Consider the following 18118-nt stretch of genomic DNA (forward strand, 5'->3'; position numbering starts at 1 on the left):
GCATATTGAGTATTCATGCCAAGTTTGGCCCATATCTATCATTGTTTGAGTCCACAGTGCTCTCTGGATGTAAGTGAACTACAACTCCAAACCTCAAGGGCAATGCCCATCAAAGCCTTCCACTATTTTCTGTTGGTAGTGGGAGTTCTGGGTGGCAAGTTCAATTCCATTGTTGATGGGAAATGGGAATGCTCTTGATTGTAGGTGAACTATAAATCCCAGCAACTACAACTCCCAAATGACTCCCCCCCCCCCCAACCCCATTAGTATTCAAATTTGGGCATATTGGGTATTTGTGCCAAATTGGGTCCAGTGAATGAAAATACATCCTGCGTATCAGATATTTACATTACGATTCATAGCAGTAACAAAATTACAGTTATGAAAGTAGCAAGGAAAATAATTTTATGGTTGGGGGTCAACACAACATAAGAAACTGTATTAAGGGGTCGGGGCATAAAGAAGGTTGAGAACCACTGCTCTAACAGGTTGAGAATGAAGGACAGACCCTTTTCTATGAAGTCCGTGGTATGCTTATGGAGTGGTGATACACCATTTAAGGCACAATTAATCACACTGGCTTGGACCCTCTTGATTTTTTTTTTCCACACGGTCTTCCTAATTCTGAGATAAGGGTCTACCAAATTCTTGACTACCATTCCACGTCTCCCTGATACATCTCAATTCGACCCTGCTATGTTGAAATATAGTCACAAGAAGAGATTCTAATATTGTGTCGGTAACCTCAAATTCTTTTAATTTAAAATCTCTAATTGCCAGGTTGTTGCGAGTTTTCCGGTCTGGCCATGTTCCAGAAGCATTCTCTCCTGACGTTTCACCCACATCTATGGCAGGCATCCTCAGAGGTTGTGAGGTATGTTAGAAATTAGACAAGTGAGGTTTATATATCTGTGGAATAATATCCAGGGTGGGAGAAAGAACTCTTGTCTTCTTGAGGCCGGTGTGAATGTTGCAATTGGCCAGCTTGATAATTTATTTATTTAAAACATTTATATTCCGCCTTTCTCACCCCGAAGGGGACTCAGGGCAGAGCACAGCATATATAGGGCAAATATTCAATACCGGAACAAGAATTCATATACGCATACATATTTGTTTGTGTATCATTCAGATTGCTTACTGCATTGTGTATGTGTGTATTGGCATGCAGTTTTCCTTAACTCTATGTTGTGGGAGGTGCTGCAACCCATATGATCAGAACTGGGACTGTTCAGGACTCAGATTCCATTGGACTTTCAGACTAGACAGAGTCTCACAACAGAGAGATGTTTTAGACCAAGGGTCCTCAAACTTTTTAAACCGGGGGCCAGTTCACTGTCCCTCAGACCGTTGGAGGGCCGGATTATATGTTTTTTTTAAAAAAAATCAATTAAAAAATTCCTATGCACATTGCCCATATCTGATTTTGCTGTGTGGAAAGGCCCTTAGAGGGGGTTCTTTCTAGCGCTCTTTAGGCAGTAATTCCAGGAGCAGAGAATGGGAAATCTTCCTATTTCTAGTCTGAACAAAATCTGGCTACCAGTATTAAAAAAACTCTAAAATTATAACTGTAAATAAAGAAGAACACTCAAACACAGGGGAACTCCAGACAAGAAACAATCAGGGCCAGCTAATCACCTCTCAACAAAGGATTCTCCCTAAAAACTGTCAGGCTATGAAATTGTAATCAAGGTGGCCAATTGAAACATTCATATTACCCTGGATCTTCCACAATTTTCCTAGTTAAAGGTTTTCCTCTGACATGAAGTCCAGTCGTGTCTGACTCTGGGGTGTGGTGCTCATCTACATTTCTAAGTTGAAGAGCCGGCGTTGTCCGTAGACACTTCCAAGGTCATGTGGCCGGCATAACTGCATGGAGCGCCGGGGCAGCCTCCCTTGGCTGGCTCACGCTGCCCATCGCGCCCGATGGGCAGTGTGAGCCTGCCAAAGGAGGAGCAGCACCGCGTGGCCTACACTCACGTAAAGCACCTAGCAAGGTGCTTTACACGAGAGTAGGCCACGGGGAGCAGCCACCCTTGGCTGGCTCACACTGCCCATGGGCCTGATGGATAGCATGAGCTAGCCAAAGGAGGGGCACTGTGTGTGTGGGGGGGGGGGGCGCTCCTCCTCTGTGGGCCGGATAAGTGCCCTTGGCGGGCCGGAAGTGGCCCGCGGGCCATAGTTCGAGGACCCCTGTTTTAGACTATGGACAGTTAAGATTCTAAGAAAGATGCCCTGTGTTATCTGCAATGAGCAACTACTTCAAATCTTATCTGTAACTGGACCGATGAGCAAAGTACAGAGTTCCCTCACTTATCGCGAGGGTTCCGTTCCAGGATCACCCGCAATCAGTGAAAATCCACGAAGTAGGGATGCCGTATTAATTTTAATATTTATACATTATTTTATATATTTTCTATATTATTTTCTTACCCGCACTTCCTTATCCACCTCCTGACCCATCCAAGGACACCTGCCTGCCTCCCTGGTCTCCGCAGAGCCTCTAGAGCAGTGGTTCTCAACCTGGGGTCCCCAGATGTTTTTGGACTTCAACTCCCAGAAATCCTAACAGCTGGCAAACTGACTGGGATTCCTGGGAGTTGTAGGCCAAAACACCTGGGGACCCATAGGTTGAGAACCACTGTTCTAGAGCCACGCAGGCAGCAGAAGACCTTCCGTACCACACCTCAGGCTGCCACAGTTCCGGGGTCCCTAGCCTCCACTGGATGGAAATATTTAATATTTAACATTTTTATTACTATTTTCAGAAACCCGCAAAACAGTGAGTCCGCTAAAAGCGAACCGCGAAGTAGCGAGGGAACACTGTACCTGTATGCTGAATACATGAAGTTTTGTGAGTAAACCAACTACATAACGTGCACTGAACTGCTTTTTCTGTCGATTTGTTGTAAAACGTGACGTTTTCATGCTTAATTTGTAAAATCATAATGTAATTTTCTTTAATCCTTCCTTATTATCCAACATTTTCATTTATCCAACATTCTGCCAGCCTGTTTATGTTGGATAAGCAAGACTCTGCTGTATATATTTTTTGTGCATTGGCATATCTTTGTTCCTAACAGTTCAAAGAGATATCTAGGGAGATCAATCTAATAGCTGAGAAACCTAATAATCTTGGATGAACACTAGTGCATATTTGCCACTAAGGAGAAGGTCGACTCAAGCAAATTTTTAACTCTTCTCAGGGAGATTCCTGATTTTTCCAAAATGGTGGTGAATGCCATTTTCCAAAAGTTTATGGTGATTTCCATTTCCCAAAAGGCTATGGCATCGTTTTTCAAAAAGGTTATGATTTTTAACAAGATCTTTCCAAATATCATAACTCTCCAAAAGTTATTACTTGGAAGGCCACAAATAATGTAAAACAGGTGAACATAGCATTGAACGAAACATGCAGAAAATCACAGGATGTCTTAAACCTACACCTGTTGATAAACTCTCATTGAACGAATCATGCAGAATAATCACAGGATGTCTTAAACTTACACCTGTTGATAAACTCTCATTGAACGAAACATGCAGAATAATCACAGGATGTCTTAAACCTACACCTGTTGATAAACTCTCATTGAACGAATCATGCAGAATAATCACAGGATGTCTTAAACCTACACCTGTTGATAAACTCTCATTGAACGAATCATGTAGAATAACCACAGGATGTCTTAAACCTACACCTGTTGATAAACTCTCATTGAACGAATCATGCAGAATAACCACAGGATGTCTTAAACCTACACCTGTTGATAAACTCTCATTGAACGAATCATGCAGAATAATCACAGGATGTCTTAAACTTACACCTGTTGATAAACTCTCATTGAACGAATCATGCAGAATAATCACAGGATGTCTTAAACCTACACCTGTTGATAAACTCTCATTGAACGAATCATGCAGAATAATCACAGGATGTCTTAAACCTACACCTGTTGATAAACTCTCATTGAACGAATCATGCAGAATAATCACAGGATGTCTTAAACCTACACCTGTTGATAAACTCTCATTGAACGAATCATGTAGAATAACCACAGGATGTCTTAAACCTACACCTGTTGATAAACTCTCATTGAACGAATCATGCAGAATAACCACAGGATGTCTTAAACCTACACCTGTTGATAAACTCTCATTGAACGAATCATGCAGAATAATCACAGGATGTCTTAAACCTACACCTGTTGATAAACTCTCACTGAACGAATCATGCAGAATAATCACAGGATGTCTTAAACCTACACCTGTTGATAAACTCTCATTGAACGAATCATGCAGAATAATCACAGGATGTCTTAAACCTAACCCTGTTGATAAACTCTCATTGAACGAATCATGCAGAATAATCACAGGATGTCTTAAACCTACACCTGTTGATAAACTCTCATTGAACGAATCATGCAGAATAATCACAGGATGTCTTAAACCTACACCTGTTGATAAACTCTCATTGAACAAATCATGCAGAATAATCACAGGATGTCTTAAACCTACACCTGTTGATAAACTCTACAAGCTACCTGGCATTGCTCCCCCCCCCCCCCCCCAATGTGCGACGGGAAGTTGCTGCTAAATTTGAGAGAAATAAGACTGAGCACCATGAAAAACATCGACTACATGGCTACCAGCCTCCTCCCAGTAGACTCAAATCAAGGAAAAGCTTTATGAGAACTACCACTCCTCTTGGCGTCCCCCCAGCAACAGCAAGGGTATCCCTCTGGGCAGCTCAACCAGGAAATCCCAATTGGATCCCCCCCCCCCCCCATGAGAGAGGGTCTTCCTCCAGGGGCAAACCAAGAATTGGCAACTTGGAAGTCCCTGGATAGACTCAGAAGCAGAGTGGGCAGATCAACAGACAACCTGGCAAAATGACACTACCTAAAAGAATCCCACACCTTGTGGAGCAGAACAAACAACTCCGCATCTGTATGCTTGTCCACTGTGCTCTGCCTCATGCACAAAGGAGGAATTGCTGGGGGCTACAGACAATGCCGTTGCCTATTTTTGGTCAAAAGATATTTAGCTTCCTGCGTGCCTTCAATTTTTATCAGTTTTATACTAATTTATGCAATGCTTTTGATACGAAATAAACAACTTGTGTGGATATTTACCTGAGAATTTAGCCAGTAGTTCTATGATTGTGTGAAGCATGGGAGGCACGGGAGGAGCAGCCTGGGAAGATTTATTTGGAACGTTATGGATACCAAGGTTGGACGGGGCAGGAGCCAACTTCACATCCACCGCCTGCTCAAGACAAAGGGGTCTCTTCTCCAAGGCAGACTTCTGAGAATGCACTGGAGGTTCTGGTGGGATATCAAAATACTGGCCAAGATACCTCCCGCCGGATGGAGACAGCTGCCTTGGCTGCCTCTCCGTCTCAGGCTTCCTGCCTACTTCTTTGAGGGCCTTGATCGTAAGGTGTTCCTGTTCAAAGTCTTGACCGGCTTGCGATGGCTGCTGGAAGTATGGAGCGACCACTTCCGATCTCGCTGCTTTCAGCTCTGCTTCAGAGAAGGTCTCCACAGGGTCATCAGGGGAGTCACTGTCTTTCATGAAGTGCAGGAAATCCTCGGCCTTGACCATGCCTGGACCTGTGGCCTTTTTCATGTCATCCAAGGGAAAGGAAGGAGAAGCTCCTCTGGTAAAAAGAGTGAATCCATCAGTCTTGGACTGTTTGCCATAAGCATCCACTTCTTGACCTGCTTTGGGAGGAAGGTGAGGGTTCGACTGCATGGGATGCTGTGGAGCAGCGACTGGACTTCCCCCAAGAGCAGCCGTCTTGGGCTGGGTTGATTTCAAGTCATCGGCAAATCCCAAATTGGGAGAAAGTTTCCCTTTTTGGCTGAGTTCACATGGCTCTTCATCACTTACAGTCTCCAATTTGCCTGAGCTAAATGGATTTGAGGGTGCATTTCTGCCCTCCGTAGTCTTAGTCTGGAAAGCTGGATCCGGTGGGGCATCCTCGATGACGGTATCGTCAGACTCGCCAGAACTGTCCGCATCAGTTGTTTCAGGCAGGACGGAATTTGACCAAGGAATATTGGTTTTCGGTTCTGCTGTTGTGGTGAGGATACTTTCTGCAGCCACCGCCTCTTGACCGGTAACTCGTTTCTCTTCCTCCTTCAGAGATGGCTTGCCTTGTTGATGCAGGCTAATGGTGATCGGTTGATGAGCTGTGGTCGTTTTCCCCCCTTGTTTGTTACCACGTTCCAATCCTGCAACGACACTACTGGCCTCTTTGGTGGGTGATACGGAGAGGCCCGAGTTGACAACATCCTCAGGCTTCTCATCAAGATCCTTGGGGATCAAATCCCAGTTCAGTAGCTCACTTGTGAAGCTATGCATCTCGCGGACACATTTGGAGACCTCTTCAAGGGCTGCAGTTGTACCTGAAGACTGCCGCGAGAGTCCAGGCCCTGAGGGTAGTCTCCCCCCGCTCCGTGGCTTCACCTGAAACTCGCAAACGCTGTCTTCTGGAATATCTGTCAGAAGCTCCCTTTCGCTGTGCATCACCCAGTTGCTTCCAATGTCACTGGAGTTGTCTTTGAACTCCTTATCGAATTCCAGCTTGTCAGCAATGACCTCAAATGGAGATTCGGGGGATTCCTTGTCCATCACAGCCTCACTGGCTGCCGCAGGGGATGGAGATGAATGCGGATATGTAACTCTAGTCGGAGGCTTCTCGGGCTCATCTTTCACGCTCGTGAGCAAAGCAAATTTGGACTCTACACTTGAAGCCATCTCTTTCAGTTGGTCACATCCATTCAGATCTGTTCTATCATCGACAGAGGAATCTCCCTTAATATTATGGCCTGGTGAATCAGGGCTGCATTTGTCAACATCTCGGCCAGGTGATCCCATAGTAGTTTTCTTCATCTCCAGAATGTCACTGTTCCCATAGTCATGGTCCTGTTTTTGGCCACTGATTAATTCTTTTTCCATATTTTGGGGTGACGGTTTGCTATTGGCTTCCCTTTGGTTTCCTGAATGTGTTAAGTACGTGTCTTCAGCTCCAGCTGATAAAAAGAAGACAGGGAAAGGGGGGAGGAAATGTAGCCTTCGAAGCAGAGTTGACAGACACATGGTCTCTTCTCAGACCCCAGAAATGTGTACAGCAGCAGATACAGATTTCACAGTCAAGCAAGCAACATGCTCTTAGAACAAGGATGACAAGCCTTCCAAACACCAGTCTTGCCAAGCATGCACGTGACTGTCACAAGGGAATTTCACAGGAATCGGAACATAACGCCACTGACTCTCAATTTCATAACAGATCATAAGCTGAGGTTTCATATATTAATATTGAACATAAATGGTGTGCAAAATAACATGGGTATGCTGGGTAGGTGACCAGAAGCAATCTGGATTAATCTCAGTGTCACACGGGGTTGTGGAATACTTGCAGAGTGACAAGGCTGTGCAATGACAGAACCTGGCTCTACTGCTGTGTTTCATCACATTACTGTAAAGGAAAAGGCAACGTTTTCCCCTTGACATTAAGTCTAGTTGTGTTCGACTCTGGGAGGCGGTGCTCATCTCCAGTTCTAAGCAGAAGAGCCGGAGTTGTCCATAGATGTCTCCTAGGTCACCGGGACTGTGGCGCAGCTGGCTGGGAGTCAGCTACATTAAGATCACTACTGATCAAAAAGTCATGAGTTTGAACCAATTTGTGTAGCTTGCTGTCGACCTTTGCAGCCTGAAAGACAGTTGCAGCTGTCAAGTAGCAACTGTCTGTAGCAACTGTACCGCTTATGTGGGGAGGCTAATTTACAATGCCATAAAAATCTCCAGCAAGCATGCAAAGAATGAGGAAGTACTACATCAGTGTCACAAATGGACGGAGAAGAAACAGCTCTCCTGGTAGCCAGAATACACTCATGAAAAAGCTGGAATGTTAAATCACCTCTGCGTGTTCGTCTATATGTGTTGTATGTCTATGGCATTGAATGTTTGCCATGTATATGTACATTGTAATCCGCCCTGAGTCCCCTGCGGGGTGAAAAAGCGGAATATAAATACTGTCAATAAATAATAAATAGGTCATGTGGTCAGAATGACTGCTTGGAGCACCATTACCTATTGATCTACTCACACTTGCATGTTTTCGAACTGCTAGGTTGGCAGAAGCTGGGGCTAACAACAGAAGCTCACCTCATCTGTGGATCTGAATCGCCAACCTTTCAATCAGTAAGTTCTGCATTTTTAATTTATTGAGAATGGAAAAATAGTTGGGGAGCGCTCCTTGAACTGAAGAAGAAATGCTGGATGTAAAGGGGGCATTGGATAAGAGCATCAAATAAGACAGAATGTCGGATAAGCGAAGGTCAGATAAGCAAGACTCTACTATATTAACCTTCTGATTACAGTTCTCCAAGATGGTAGGAAGGAGCTAAAGGTATAACATTTCCAGACAATAAACACTGCCGTTTATTTTCCGGTCCCAATTCAAGGTGCAGGTTATCACCCGCCTACCTTCGTGACCGTATCTCTCTCCATGAACCAACTTGGGCCCTCTAATCTTCTGGGGAGGCCCTTCTTTTGCCCCTGCCAGTCTCACAAGCTCTCTTTGTAAGTACAAGGGAGAGAGCTTTTTCCTCTGTGCCTCCCCCCGCCCCAAAACTCTGGAACTCATTACCTGGAGAGATTAGGAAAGCCCCTACCCTAGAAACCTTTAAAAAGGATCTTAAAACCTGGCTCTTCCGCTGTGCCTTTGGTGAGTAGGTATACAACCTCACATTATTGCTTAGCCTCAACGTTCCATCATTGGAGTATATGCCCACCTCCCCAACTCTGGAACTCATTACCTGGAGAGATTAGGAAAGCCCCTACCCTAGAAACCTTTAAAAAGGACCTTAAAACCTGGCTCTTCCGCTGTGCCTTTGGTGAGTAGGTATACAACCTCACATTATTGCTTAGCCTCAACGTTCTGTCATTGGAATATATGTCCCGTCCCCGCTTTGTGGGAAAGCTTGATTCCACAACCTCGGCTATAATGAGCCCTCCTCCATAAATAACCTGCTTCTCCTTTATCTCACCCGAGTTTTTAATTAGTTTTTCTTTTAATCATTACATGTAGCCCGCCCATTGTCACTCTGATTGTGCTTACTGTAATTTCATATTGTTATGCATTCACATGTTTTATGTAATTATGATGTTGTTGTTTATTGTTTGCATTTTCGGTTTTACTCTGTTGTAATTTGTTGTTTGGGTTTGGCCTAATGTAAGCCACGCCGAGTCCCCATCCGGGAGATGGTGGCGGGGTAGAAATAAAGATTATTATTGGGTTGTTGTAGGTTTTCTAGGGCTATATGGCATGGTCTAGAGCAGGGGTCCTCAAACTAAAGCCCGGGGGCCGAATACGGCCCTCCAAGGTCATTTACCCGGCCCTCGCTCAGGGTCAACCTAAGTCTGAAACGACTTGAAAGCACACAACAACAACAACAACAACAACAATCCTATCTCATCAGCCAAAAGCAGGCCCACACTTCCCATTGCAATACTAATAAGCTTATATTTGTTAAAATTGTTCTTCATTTTAATTATTGTATTGTTTTTAAGTGTTTTTTGCACTACAAATAAGATATATGCAGTTTGCATAGGAATTCATCCATCTTTTTTTCAAATTATAATCTGGCTCTCCAACAATTTGGGGACTGTGACCTGGCCGTCTGTTAAAAAAGTTTGAGGACCCCTGGTCTAGAGGCATTATCTCCTGACGTTTCGCCTGCATCTATGGCAAGAATCCTCAGAGGTAGTGAGGTTTGTTGGAACTAGGAAAAAGGGTTTATATATCTGTGGAATGACCAGGGTGGGACAAAGGACTCTTGTCTGCTAGAGCTAGGTGTGAATGTTTCAACCGACCACCTTGATTAGCATTTGATGGCCTGACAGTGCCTGGAGCACACTTTTGTTGAGAGGTGATTAGATGTCCTTGTTTGTTTCCTCTCTGTTGTTGAGCTGTTGTAATTTTAGAGTTTTTTAATACTGGTAGCCAGATTTTGTTCATTTTCATGGTTTCCTCCTTTCTGTTGAAATTGTCCACATGCTTGTGTATTTCAAGATTATTATTATTATTATCATTAAGAGCTACAGTTCATTATGCAAACCTATAATCTCAAAAGACAACATATTTCTCTGAAATGCCACTGGCTGGGAAACTACATTTGGAGAAGGCAGATGCTTTCATGCACTTCTTGAGAACTTCCCAGAGGCACCTTGACTAGACAAGATACCTCGCTGCTCCCATCCAAATAGACTCTTACCATATTTTTACATAAAGGGACAATGCTAAAGCTCTTCACAAGTCTCAGTTTTCAAAAGGATACTGCTTAGTTTGGATTAATTTGAAAGGAAAAACAGATCTAGCCTGTGGGTAATATCAAATTAAGCAGCTGCTTTTACACAGCGTTTCAGAGAACTACAGATTCCTGGGAAGCCCGTCACGTGCTCCTTAGATCTTCGGGAGAGGCCCTCCTTTCACCCCTACCAGTCTCACAGGCTCGTCTTGTGGGCACAAGATACTTTGGAACTCATTACCTGGAGAGATCAGGAAAGCCCCTTCTCTAGAAACTTTCAAAAAGAACCTTAAAACCTGGCTCTTCTGCTGCACCTTTGGCCCGCCCATTGTTATTGTGATTGTGCTAATTGGAATGTTATTTTATGATGGTATTATTATTTTTCTTGATGTAATTTGATGATGTTGTTTATTGTTTATGCTCTGTTGTATTATGTTGTATTATGTTGTCCGGGCTTGGCCCCATGTAAGCCACTCCGAGTCCCCATTGGGGAGATGGTGGAGGGATATAAATAAAGTTTATTATTTATTATTATTATGATGAAAGCCTTCATCAACACAAATAATAAGCATGATTTATGAAATAAGATGTCCTTCCAGATGCCATCCAGCCATGTTGAAATATTTGAAAGGATGTCATATAGAAGATGCAAAGCTCATTTTCTGCTGCTCCAGAGACCAGGAAACAATGGATCAATGGATTCAAATGGCAGGAAAAGAGATTCCACTGAAATATTAGGAAGAACTTTCTGTGCTATGAAAAGGGAGCACAGGCTTCTTCAGGATGTGGTGGAGTTTCCATCTCTAGAAGATTGTAAACAAGACTGACTGGCCACCTATTGGGAGTGCTTAAATATGTATTTTTGCAGAATGGGATTCTTTGGGTCTCTTCAAACTCTATGATTCTGTCCTGCAAAATGCAACCTCACAAGATGGTTTGCTATACTCTAGGCCAGTGGTTCTCAACCTTCCTAATGCTGTAACCCCTTAGTAAAGGTCCTCATGTTGTGGTGACACCCAACCATAATGTTATTTTCGTTGCTACTTCTTTAATTTTGCTACTGTTATGAATCGTAATATAAATATCTGATATGCAGGATGTATTTTCATTCACTGGATCAAATTTGGCACAAATACCCGATACGCCCAAATTTGGAGGGGATTGATTTTGTCATTTGGGAATGTTGGATTTGCTGGGATTTATCGTTCACCTAAAATCAAAGAGCCTTTTTGTGATTATGTATATTTTTATTCCTATAGTCATGTATGGTTTAGACAATAGTTAGTAATGGTACGTATGTAGAATTGTATTTTATTAGGGATGGTAACTGGCTTGGCTTGCCTTGAGCTGAGTTGCCACAACAACGAGGGCGGAGCCAACTGCCAACTGCCACTTGGCAGCGCAGCTTTTTGAGAGTTGTCAGTCTCTTCTGTAGCTGGAGAGTTACAGAAGAGGAGTGATCTGTGAATCAGCAGTCTGTAACCAGAGAGTTACAGGAGAGGATTCTCCAGTGAGAGGATCAAGGAATTGGTCTGTAGTTGTGAACTACAGAGGTAGTTGATCCTGTGTGGAAGTGGAAATCCAACAGGAATCCTGTAGTGATAGAACCACAGGGAGGACAGATTCTTTGATTAAGAATCAAGATTTGGCTCCTTAATTGGCACAGATAAGCAATATGCCCAAATGTGAACACTGATAGAGTTTGGAGAAAATAGACCTTGCCATTTGAGAGTTGTAGTTGCTGGGATTCATAGTTCACCCACAATGAAATAGCATTCTGAACCCCACCAATGATAGAATTGGACCAAACTTCCCACACAGAACATCCATGACAAAGAGAAAATACTATGTTTTCTGATGGTCTTTGGTGACCCCTCCGACACGCCCTTGCGACCCCCACAGGGAGCGTAGCCAACTGCCAACTGCCACTTGGCAGCGCAGCCAGGTTGAGAAACACTGCTCTAGGGTCAGTGTGTACAACAAGGAACCTGTCCAGAATGAAATTTAAGAATTTTCCAAAATCTGTCTTGCTTTGCACCATTAATAAATTAATATGCATTGCAAAATTTGGAATTAAATTTATAAGGCCTTTTCCAACAGAAGTCTAAGGTTATCTATACTGAACTCCACTTTCTATCAGTGCTAGCCAGATTGGTGAATGGCGAGGCATGAGGAGGAATGGTAGTGCCGCATGGAAAGCCAAAGGACCCTAAGCATCCTCAAGCTCCTCCTAAGCATCCTGACCAGTAACACCAGTAACCTGTACATTTTATTTCTGTTTGTCAGTGCCACATTCAAACCTCTAACAGGAAGGTAATTTTTGCCTACCAGACAAACCCTGTTTGTGTTCAGTTACATCCAAGAGCAAGCTTAGGTAGACAAAAGGTGAAGCTTACGAAAAACAAAGGGAGAAACACAGCGTGCAAAAGCAGCCAGAGTCATTGCAGAATTGCATGTGATAGCCAAAGCAGCAAGATAGGGAAATTCGCCAGCCCTGTGCAGCCAAGCTCGGTCTCAAAGTGACTCGAAGTACAGGAGCAAACGTGAGAAGAAAAATGTTTGTGTTTCCAAAAAAGGCTGTAACTGGTTTTCCGCTGCTTGTCCCAAATCACTTCCTTTGCTGTAACTTCCTCCGTTTGATGCCTAGAGCATTTCAGAAAGGCACGCACTAGGGCTGTGCAGCCAAAACCAATCTCAATTTATGAGGCAACCTTCTTTAGCGATGGTGACCCTATTGTGCCATTTTCTTGACAGGACTTGTTTGGGAGAGGGCATCATTACCTTCCTCTGAGGCTGAGAGAGTGTGGCTTGACCAAGGTCATTCAATGAGTTACCATGAGAAGAATAGCAAACTCTGGTTTTCAAGAAACGTGGTCCAATAAGTAAGCATTTGGTCTGACTGATCAGGATGCTACTAATGTTCTTAAGGCCTTCGGGTCTAGGCTATTTATTTAATCGCTTCTCACTATACAGGCGTTCAACGGAGGAGGCCCTGCTCTCAGTCCCACCCCCATCACAAGCACAATTGATGGGAACGAGAGAGGGGGACTTCTCTGTGATCACTCCCTGTCTCTGGTTCCTCCATGCTGCGTTCCTCCTCATTGACCCCGTCCCGCAGATTTGAACCGCCAACAAGTTCAGCAACTCCGCGGTTTAACCCGCTGTGCCATCGCAGCCCCTTAACATTAACAAAGAGTAAATATTTTTATGATAGCGTCACACTGAGGAAGAGACTTTAAAAACATCTGTACCCTGGCTGTTGCTTACTGCATCTGCCTGCCACCTCAGAAGGAGAAGGAGGCAATCCTGCTGCTACTCTACCACTCCCAAGCCAGCTAAGAGGAGGAAGGGGACTGAGGAAGAGTCTTTAAAAACATCTGTACCCTGGATGTTGCTTACTACATTTGTCTGCCACCTAAGGAGGAGAAGGAGGAAATCCTGCTGCTATTCTCCCCCTCCCAAGCCAGCAAAGAGGAGGAAGGGGACTGAGGAAGAGTCTTTAAAAACATCTGTACCCTGGCTTTTGTTTAATGCATCTGCCTGCCACCTCAGGAGAAGGAGGAAATCCTGCTGCTGCTCTCCCCCTCCCAAGCCAGCTAAGAGGAGGAAGGGGACCAAGGAAGAGACTTTAAAAACACCTGTCTCCTGGCTGTTGCTTACTACATCTGCCTGCCATCTCAGGAGGAGAAGGAGGAAATCCTGCTGCTACTCTCCCCCTCCCAAGCCAGCTAAGAGGAGGAAGGGGACTGAGGAAGAGTCTTTGAAAACATCTGTACCCTGCATGTTGCTTACTACATCTGCCTGCCACCTCAGGAGGAGAAGGAGGAAATCCTGCTGCTGCTCTCCCCCTCCCAAGCCAGCTAAGAGGAAGAAGGGGACTGAGGAAGAGTCTTTAAAAACATCTGTACCCTGGATGTTGCTTACTACATCTGCCTGCCACCTCAGGAGGAGAAGGAGGAAATCCTGCTGCTATTCTCCCCCTCCCAAGCCAGCTAAGAAGAGGAAGGGGACTGAGGAAGAGTCTTTAAAAACATCTGTACCCTGGCTGTTGCTTACTACATCTGCCTGCCACCTCAAGGGGAGAAGGAGGAAATCCTGCTGCTATTCTCCCCCTCCCAAGCCAGATAAGAGGAGGAAGGGGACTGAGGAAGAGTCTTTAAAAACATCTGTACCCTGGATGTTGCTTACATCTGCCTGCCACCTCAGGAGGAGAAGGAGGAAATCCTGCTGCTACTCTCCCCCTCCCAAGCCAACTAAGAGGAGGAAGGGGACTGAGGAAGAGTCTTTAATATGGGATGTATCATGTATGAGGACAAAATGGCCTACCATTTTACACTGGACCAATCAAATCTAAGGTATAATGAGTAAACCTTTGGGTTCTAGAGAAGGGTTCTAGTGCAGCTTCTATGACGAAGGGCCTATCCCCCACCCCAAGAACATTAAAACGAGTGACATAAAAGAGTCGCCTTGGAACCTGGTCAAAACTAAACGCTGCCATGGAATCTGCTACATGGAATGAAAACACAACATACATACCTAAACCTTAATCCTGACGCTACTCCTGAATTTACCTATTTTTGACTCACCATTTACAATTGCTTCACTAGTTGACTCTAGTTGGGAGGAACTAACAACACTCCCATTCTTGTGTCTACAGTGTCCCAGGAATCCCAAACAAATTGCAAGTTCCATAGGTTGTTTTTTGGTGTTTCTAGAAGCATTAGTTTACTAGGCATAACCATAAGTCAACACGTGACTTGAAGGCACATGTACACACCCAGGAGATGCATGGCAATTCCAGAAGCATCATTACCTTCAGAAACAAAACATTGAGACTACAAACTCCACATAACCAAGCAAAGCCTTTTTTCTGCTGCTGCGGCATATTCAACAGTCCCATCCTATCTATAAATCTCTTTTGATGGCTTTCAACACTACTGGTTGGTCTAGTCTAGTATTGCCTACTTGTTTTGGCAACAGCTCTTCCATAGCCTTTTAACTAGGACACACCAAGATAGTCAATCTGCAACTTTTTGTGTATTCTGTGACTGAACCTATGGGACATTTGGTTGTTATATAACCAGGATACGGCAAGATACTCAATCTGGAACTTTCTGTATATGCTGCGACTGAACCTATGGGACATTTGGTTGTTATATAACGTAATGGAAGCCCGCCTGTTCCCTTTTGCATCACTCAGCATGGAGACCACGCTGACAACAACAGGCTATCCATTGCTGGATTAAGAGACATACAGTGTGATGCTAGAAAGTCCTCTCACTCACTGTTGCAAACAGCCGTATCCAGTGTTTGCAATGATTTACAAACACTGCACCATCACATAATGCCTTCCACATGCATTTTCCCACCACGTATTTCTTGGGACATCATAGACAGGGACTTTTTTTGCACTGACTGGGCAAATATTATATTTATACAGGACACTGGACAGTTCCAATGGGCCTTGTTATTGCTCATGTGAACTGCGCTTCCTTAGATCACCCCCAATATTCTCTCCACAGTTCAACGTTGCACGAAAATATCCTAAAAGGTGGCCAATCTGGGCTTTAGAAAAGCCACAATACATTATTCCTGAGCATTCCACCAAGATAAGAGTTCTCCAGAAGGTATCTTATAGATCAGGCATGGGCTCTAGGTGTTTTGGACTTCAACTCCCACAATTCCTACCGTGTTTCCCCGAAAGTAAGACACTGCCTTATATTTATTTTTCCTCCAGAAGATTACACAATGGTTTATTTTCAGGGGATATCTTATTTTCATTAAGTATGGTACAACAATCTGCATTAATGGGATGATCTCTCTGGGCTCAGTAGCAGACTGCTTGCTGAAGCTTTCCCCTTATCTCTTGGTGTTTATGTGGGGTAAGAGAGACCCATAGACTGTTGCTGGTCAGTGCTGGGGAGCAGCGGCTTTACTGGAATTCCAGACAAGAAACAATCAGGGCCAGCTAATCACCTTCTAACAACGGATTCCTCCAGGCAGTAAGAAGCCAGATCTTGAAAACTGCTAGGCCATTAAATGCTAATCAAGGTGGCCAATTGCAACATTCACTCTCTCTCATCCTGGACATTCTACAGATATATAAACCCAATTTTCCTAGTTTCCCACAGACCTCACAACCTCTGAGGATGCCTGCCATAAATGCAGGTGAGATGTCAGGAAAGAATGATTCTGGAATATGGTAACTGAGCCCGGAAAACACACAACAACCCAGCTTTACTGGTGTATGTGGAGGTGAGAGAGACCCACAGAGTGTTGTAGGTTAGTACTGGGGGAAAGAGACCCACCGTGCTGAGTAAAACAGCAGCCACAGCTTTACTTCTTTCCCCAGAGGACACAGCTTTACTTCTTTCCCCAGAGGACACAACTTTACTTCTTTCCCCTGAGGTCACAACTTTACTTCTTTCCCCTGAGGATACAGCTTTACTTCTTTCCCCTGAGGACACAGCTTTACTTCTTTCCCCTGAGGACACAGCTTTACTTCTTTCCCCTGAGGACACACAATACCTAAAGGAGAGTGTCCTGCTCCTCACTTCACTGAGAAGACTTATTCTTTCACTATCTATGTCTCCTTCGATGCCTCAGCTTGCAGCATGCACAGAAGATCGGGACCTGATGATGGAGCCAACCTTGTTCCTTACATAGCCATTAGGCTTGGGCAATCCATGGTTCTAAATGGTTCTAAAGTTCTGAAATTTTCACCACCAGAACTTTAGTTTTGTAAGTACTTTAGAACCATTTAGAACCATGGATTGCCCAAGCCTAATAGCCATACCTATCACTATGTCTTATTTTCAGGGTATCGCTTATATTGTTCAAATACTTAGAAATCCTGCTATGGCTTATTTTATGGGTATGTCTTAATTTCGGGGAAACCGGTTAACAGCCTACCAGCTGTTAGGAATTGTGGAAGTTGGAAGTCCAAAACACCTGGAGGGCTGAAGTTTGTCCAGGCCTGTTATAGATACTGCTTTAGCTCCAACAAGAGATATATATCTGGGAAAATACACTAAACTAAATGTTAACAGATCCTAAAAGAGCACCATAATATTCACAGCCCTTTCCTTATGCTGAACCTCCTGGGCTTCATGATGTGCAGAAAATACACACTTTGATTTTTGCTCCTTTTCAAAACCAAATCACTATGACATCTGCCTCCCCAGAACGGGAAATTATTTGTTTTTCAATGTGTGGGCAAGAACTTGTTTACAGACACTTCATGACTTTCTCTTTCTAAAAAAAACCAAAACCATTGTGTCAATTTAGGTTCACTTGAATGTACATTTGACCAATATGGCAGGTTCAAAAAATGCACACGTCAAAAATAAATTTAATTCTAAAAGCTTGCCAGCAAAAGTCACAAAGAAGGCAGAAACTAGCTGTATCGGACCACAAAGGAAGGACTGTATCGGATGTAACTCAGCAAGCCGTTCTGAGATTAATTAGAGATTCTGAGAGGTAAATGAGGAAAAAGGTGTGATCTTTCCTGTCCCCAGTTACAGCCTCTTTCTCAACATTTTTCTTTGAGGAGGGTTACAAGAAAAATGACAGACTTGCCTTGTAAGGTCGAAAAGAGAGAGACAGGCTGAGAGGAAGAAACAAAGGAATCTGAAAGGAAAATACATAGGATGAGATTTGACAACCCTGGAGTGGAGGAAACAAGCATTTTGTTAATATAGCGTTGTAGAAAAGTCTGGCTCTCGGCGACACCTTACCAAGGGAATCAGAGAAACAGAACGGAGAGAAATCGGCCATTACTACTCACTCACCTGGACAAAAGG

The 18118-nt window shown here is 43.9% G+C and overlaps 1 protein-coding gene across 3 annotated transcripts in view; it reads right to left on the reverse strand.

Moving 5' to 3' along the window:
* Positions 1-18118, reverse strand: part of RTN3 (reticulon 3) — a 74763-nt gene that overhangs the window by 22448 nt on the left and 34197 nt on the right. For all 3 annotated transcript variants that reach the window (XR_010910393.1, XM_060758400.2, XM_067472491.1), the window contains exons 2-3: positions 17895-17945; positions 5133-7037 (exon numbers count right to left, since the gene is read on the reverse strand). Coding sequence is in view for 2 of the 3 variants with exons in the window: in XM_060758400.2 (XP_060614383.2) it covers positions 5133-7037; positions 17895-17945 (1956 nt within the window). In the remaining variant the exon portion in view is untranslated. The remainder of the gene's footprint in view (positions 1-5132; positions 7038-17894; positions 17946-18118) is intronic.

Source organism: Anolis sagrei, chromosome 12, assembly GCF_037176765.1.
Source record: "Anolis sagrei isolate rAnoSag1 chromosome 12, rAnoSag1.mat, whole genome shotgun sequence".
Lineage (NCBI taxonomy): Eukaryota > Metazoa > Chordata > Lepidosauria > Squamata > Dactyloidae > Anolis > Anolis sagrei.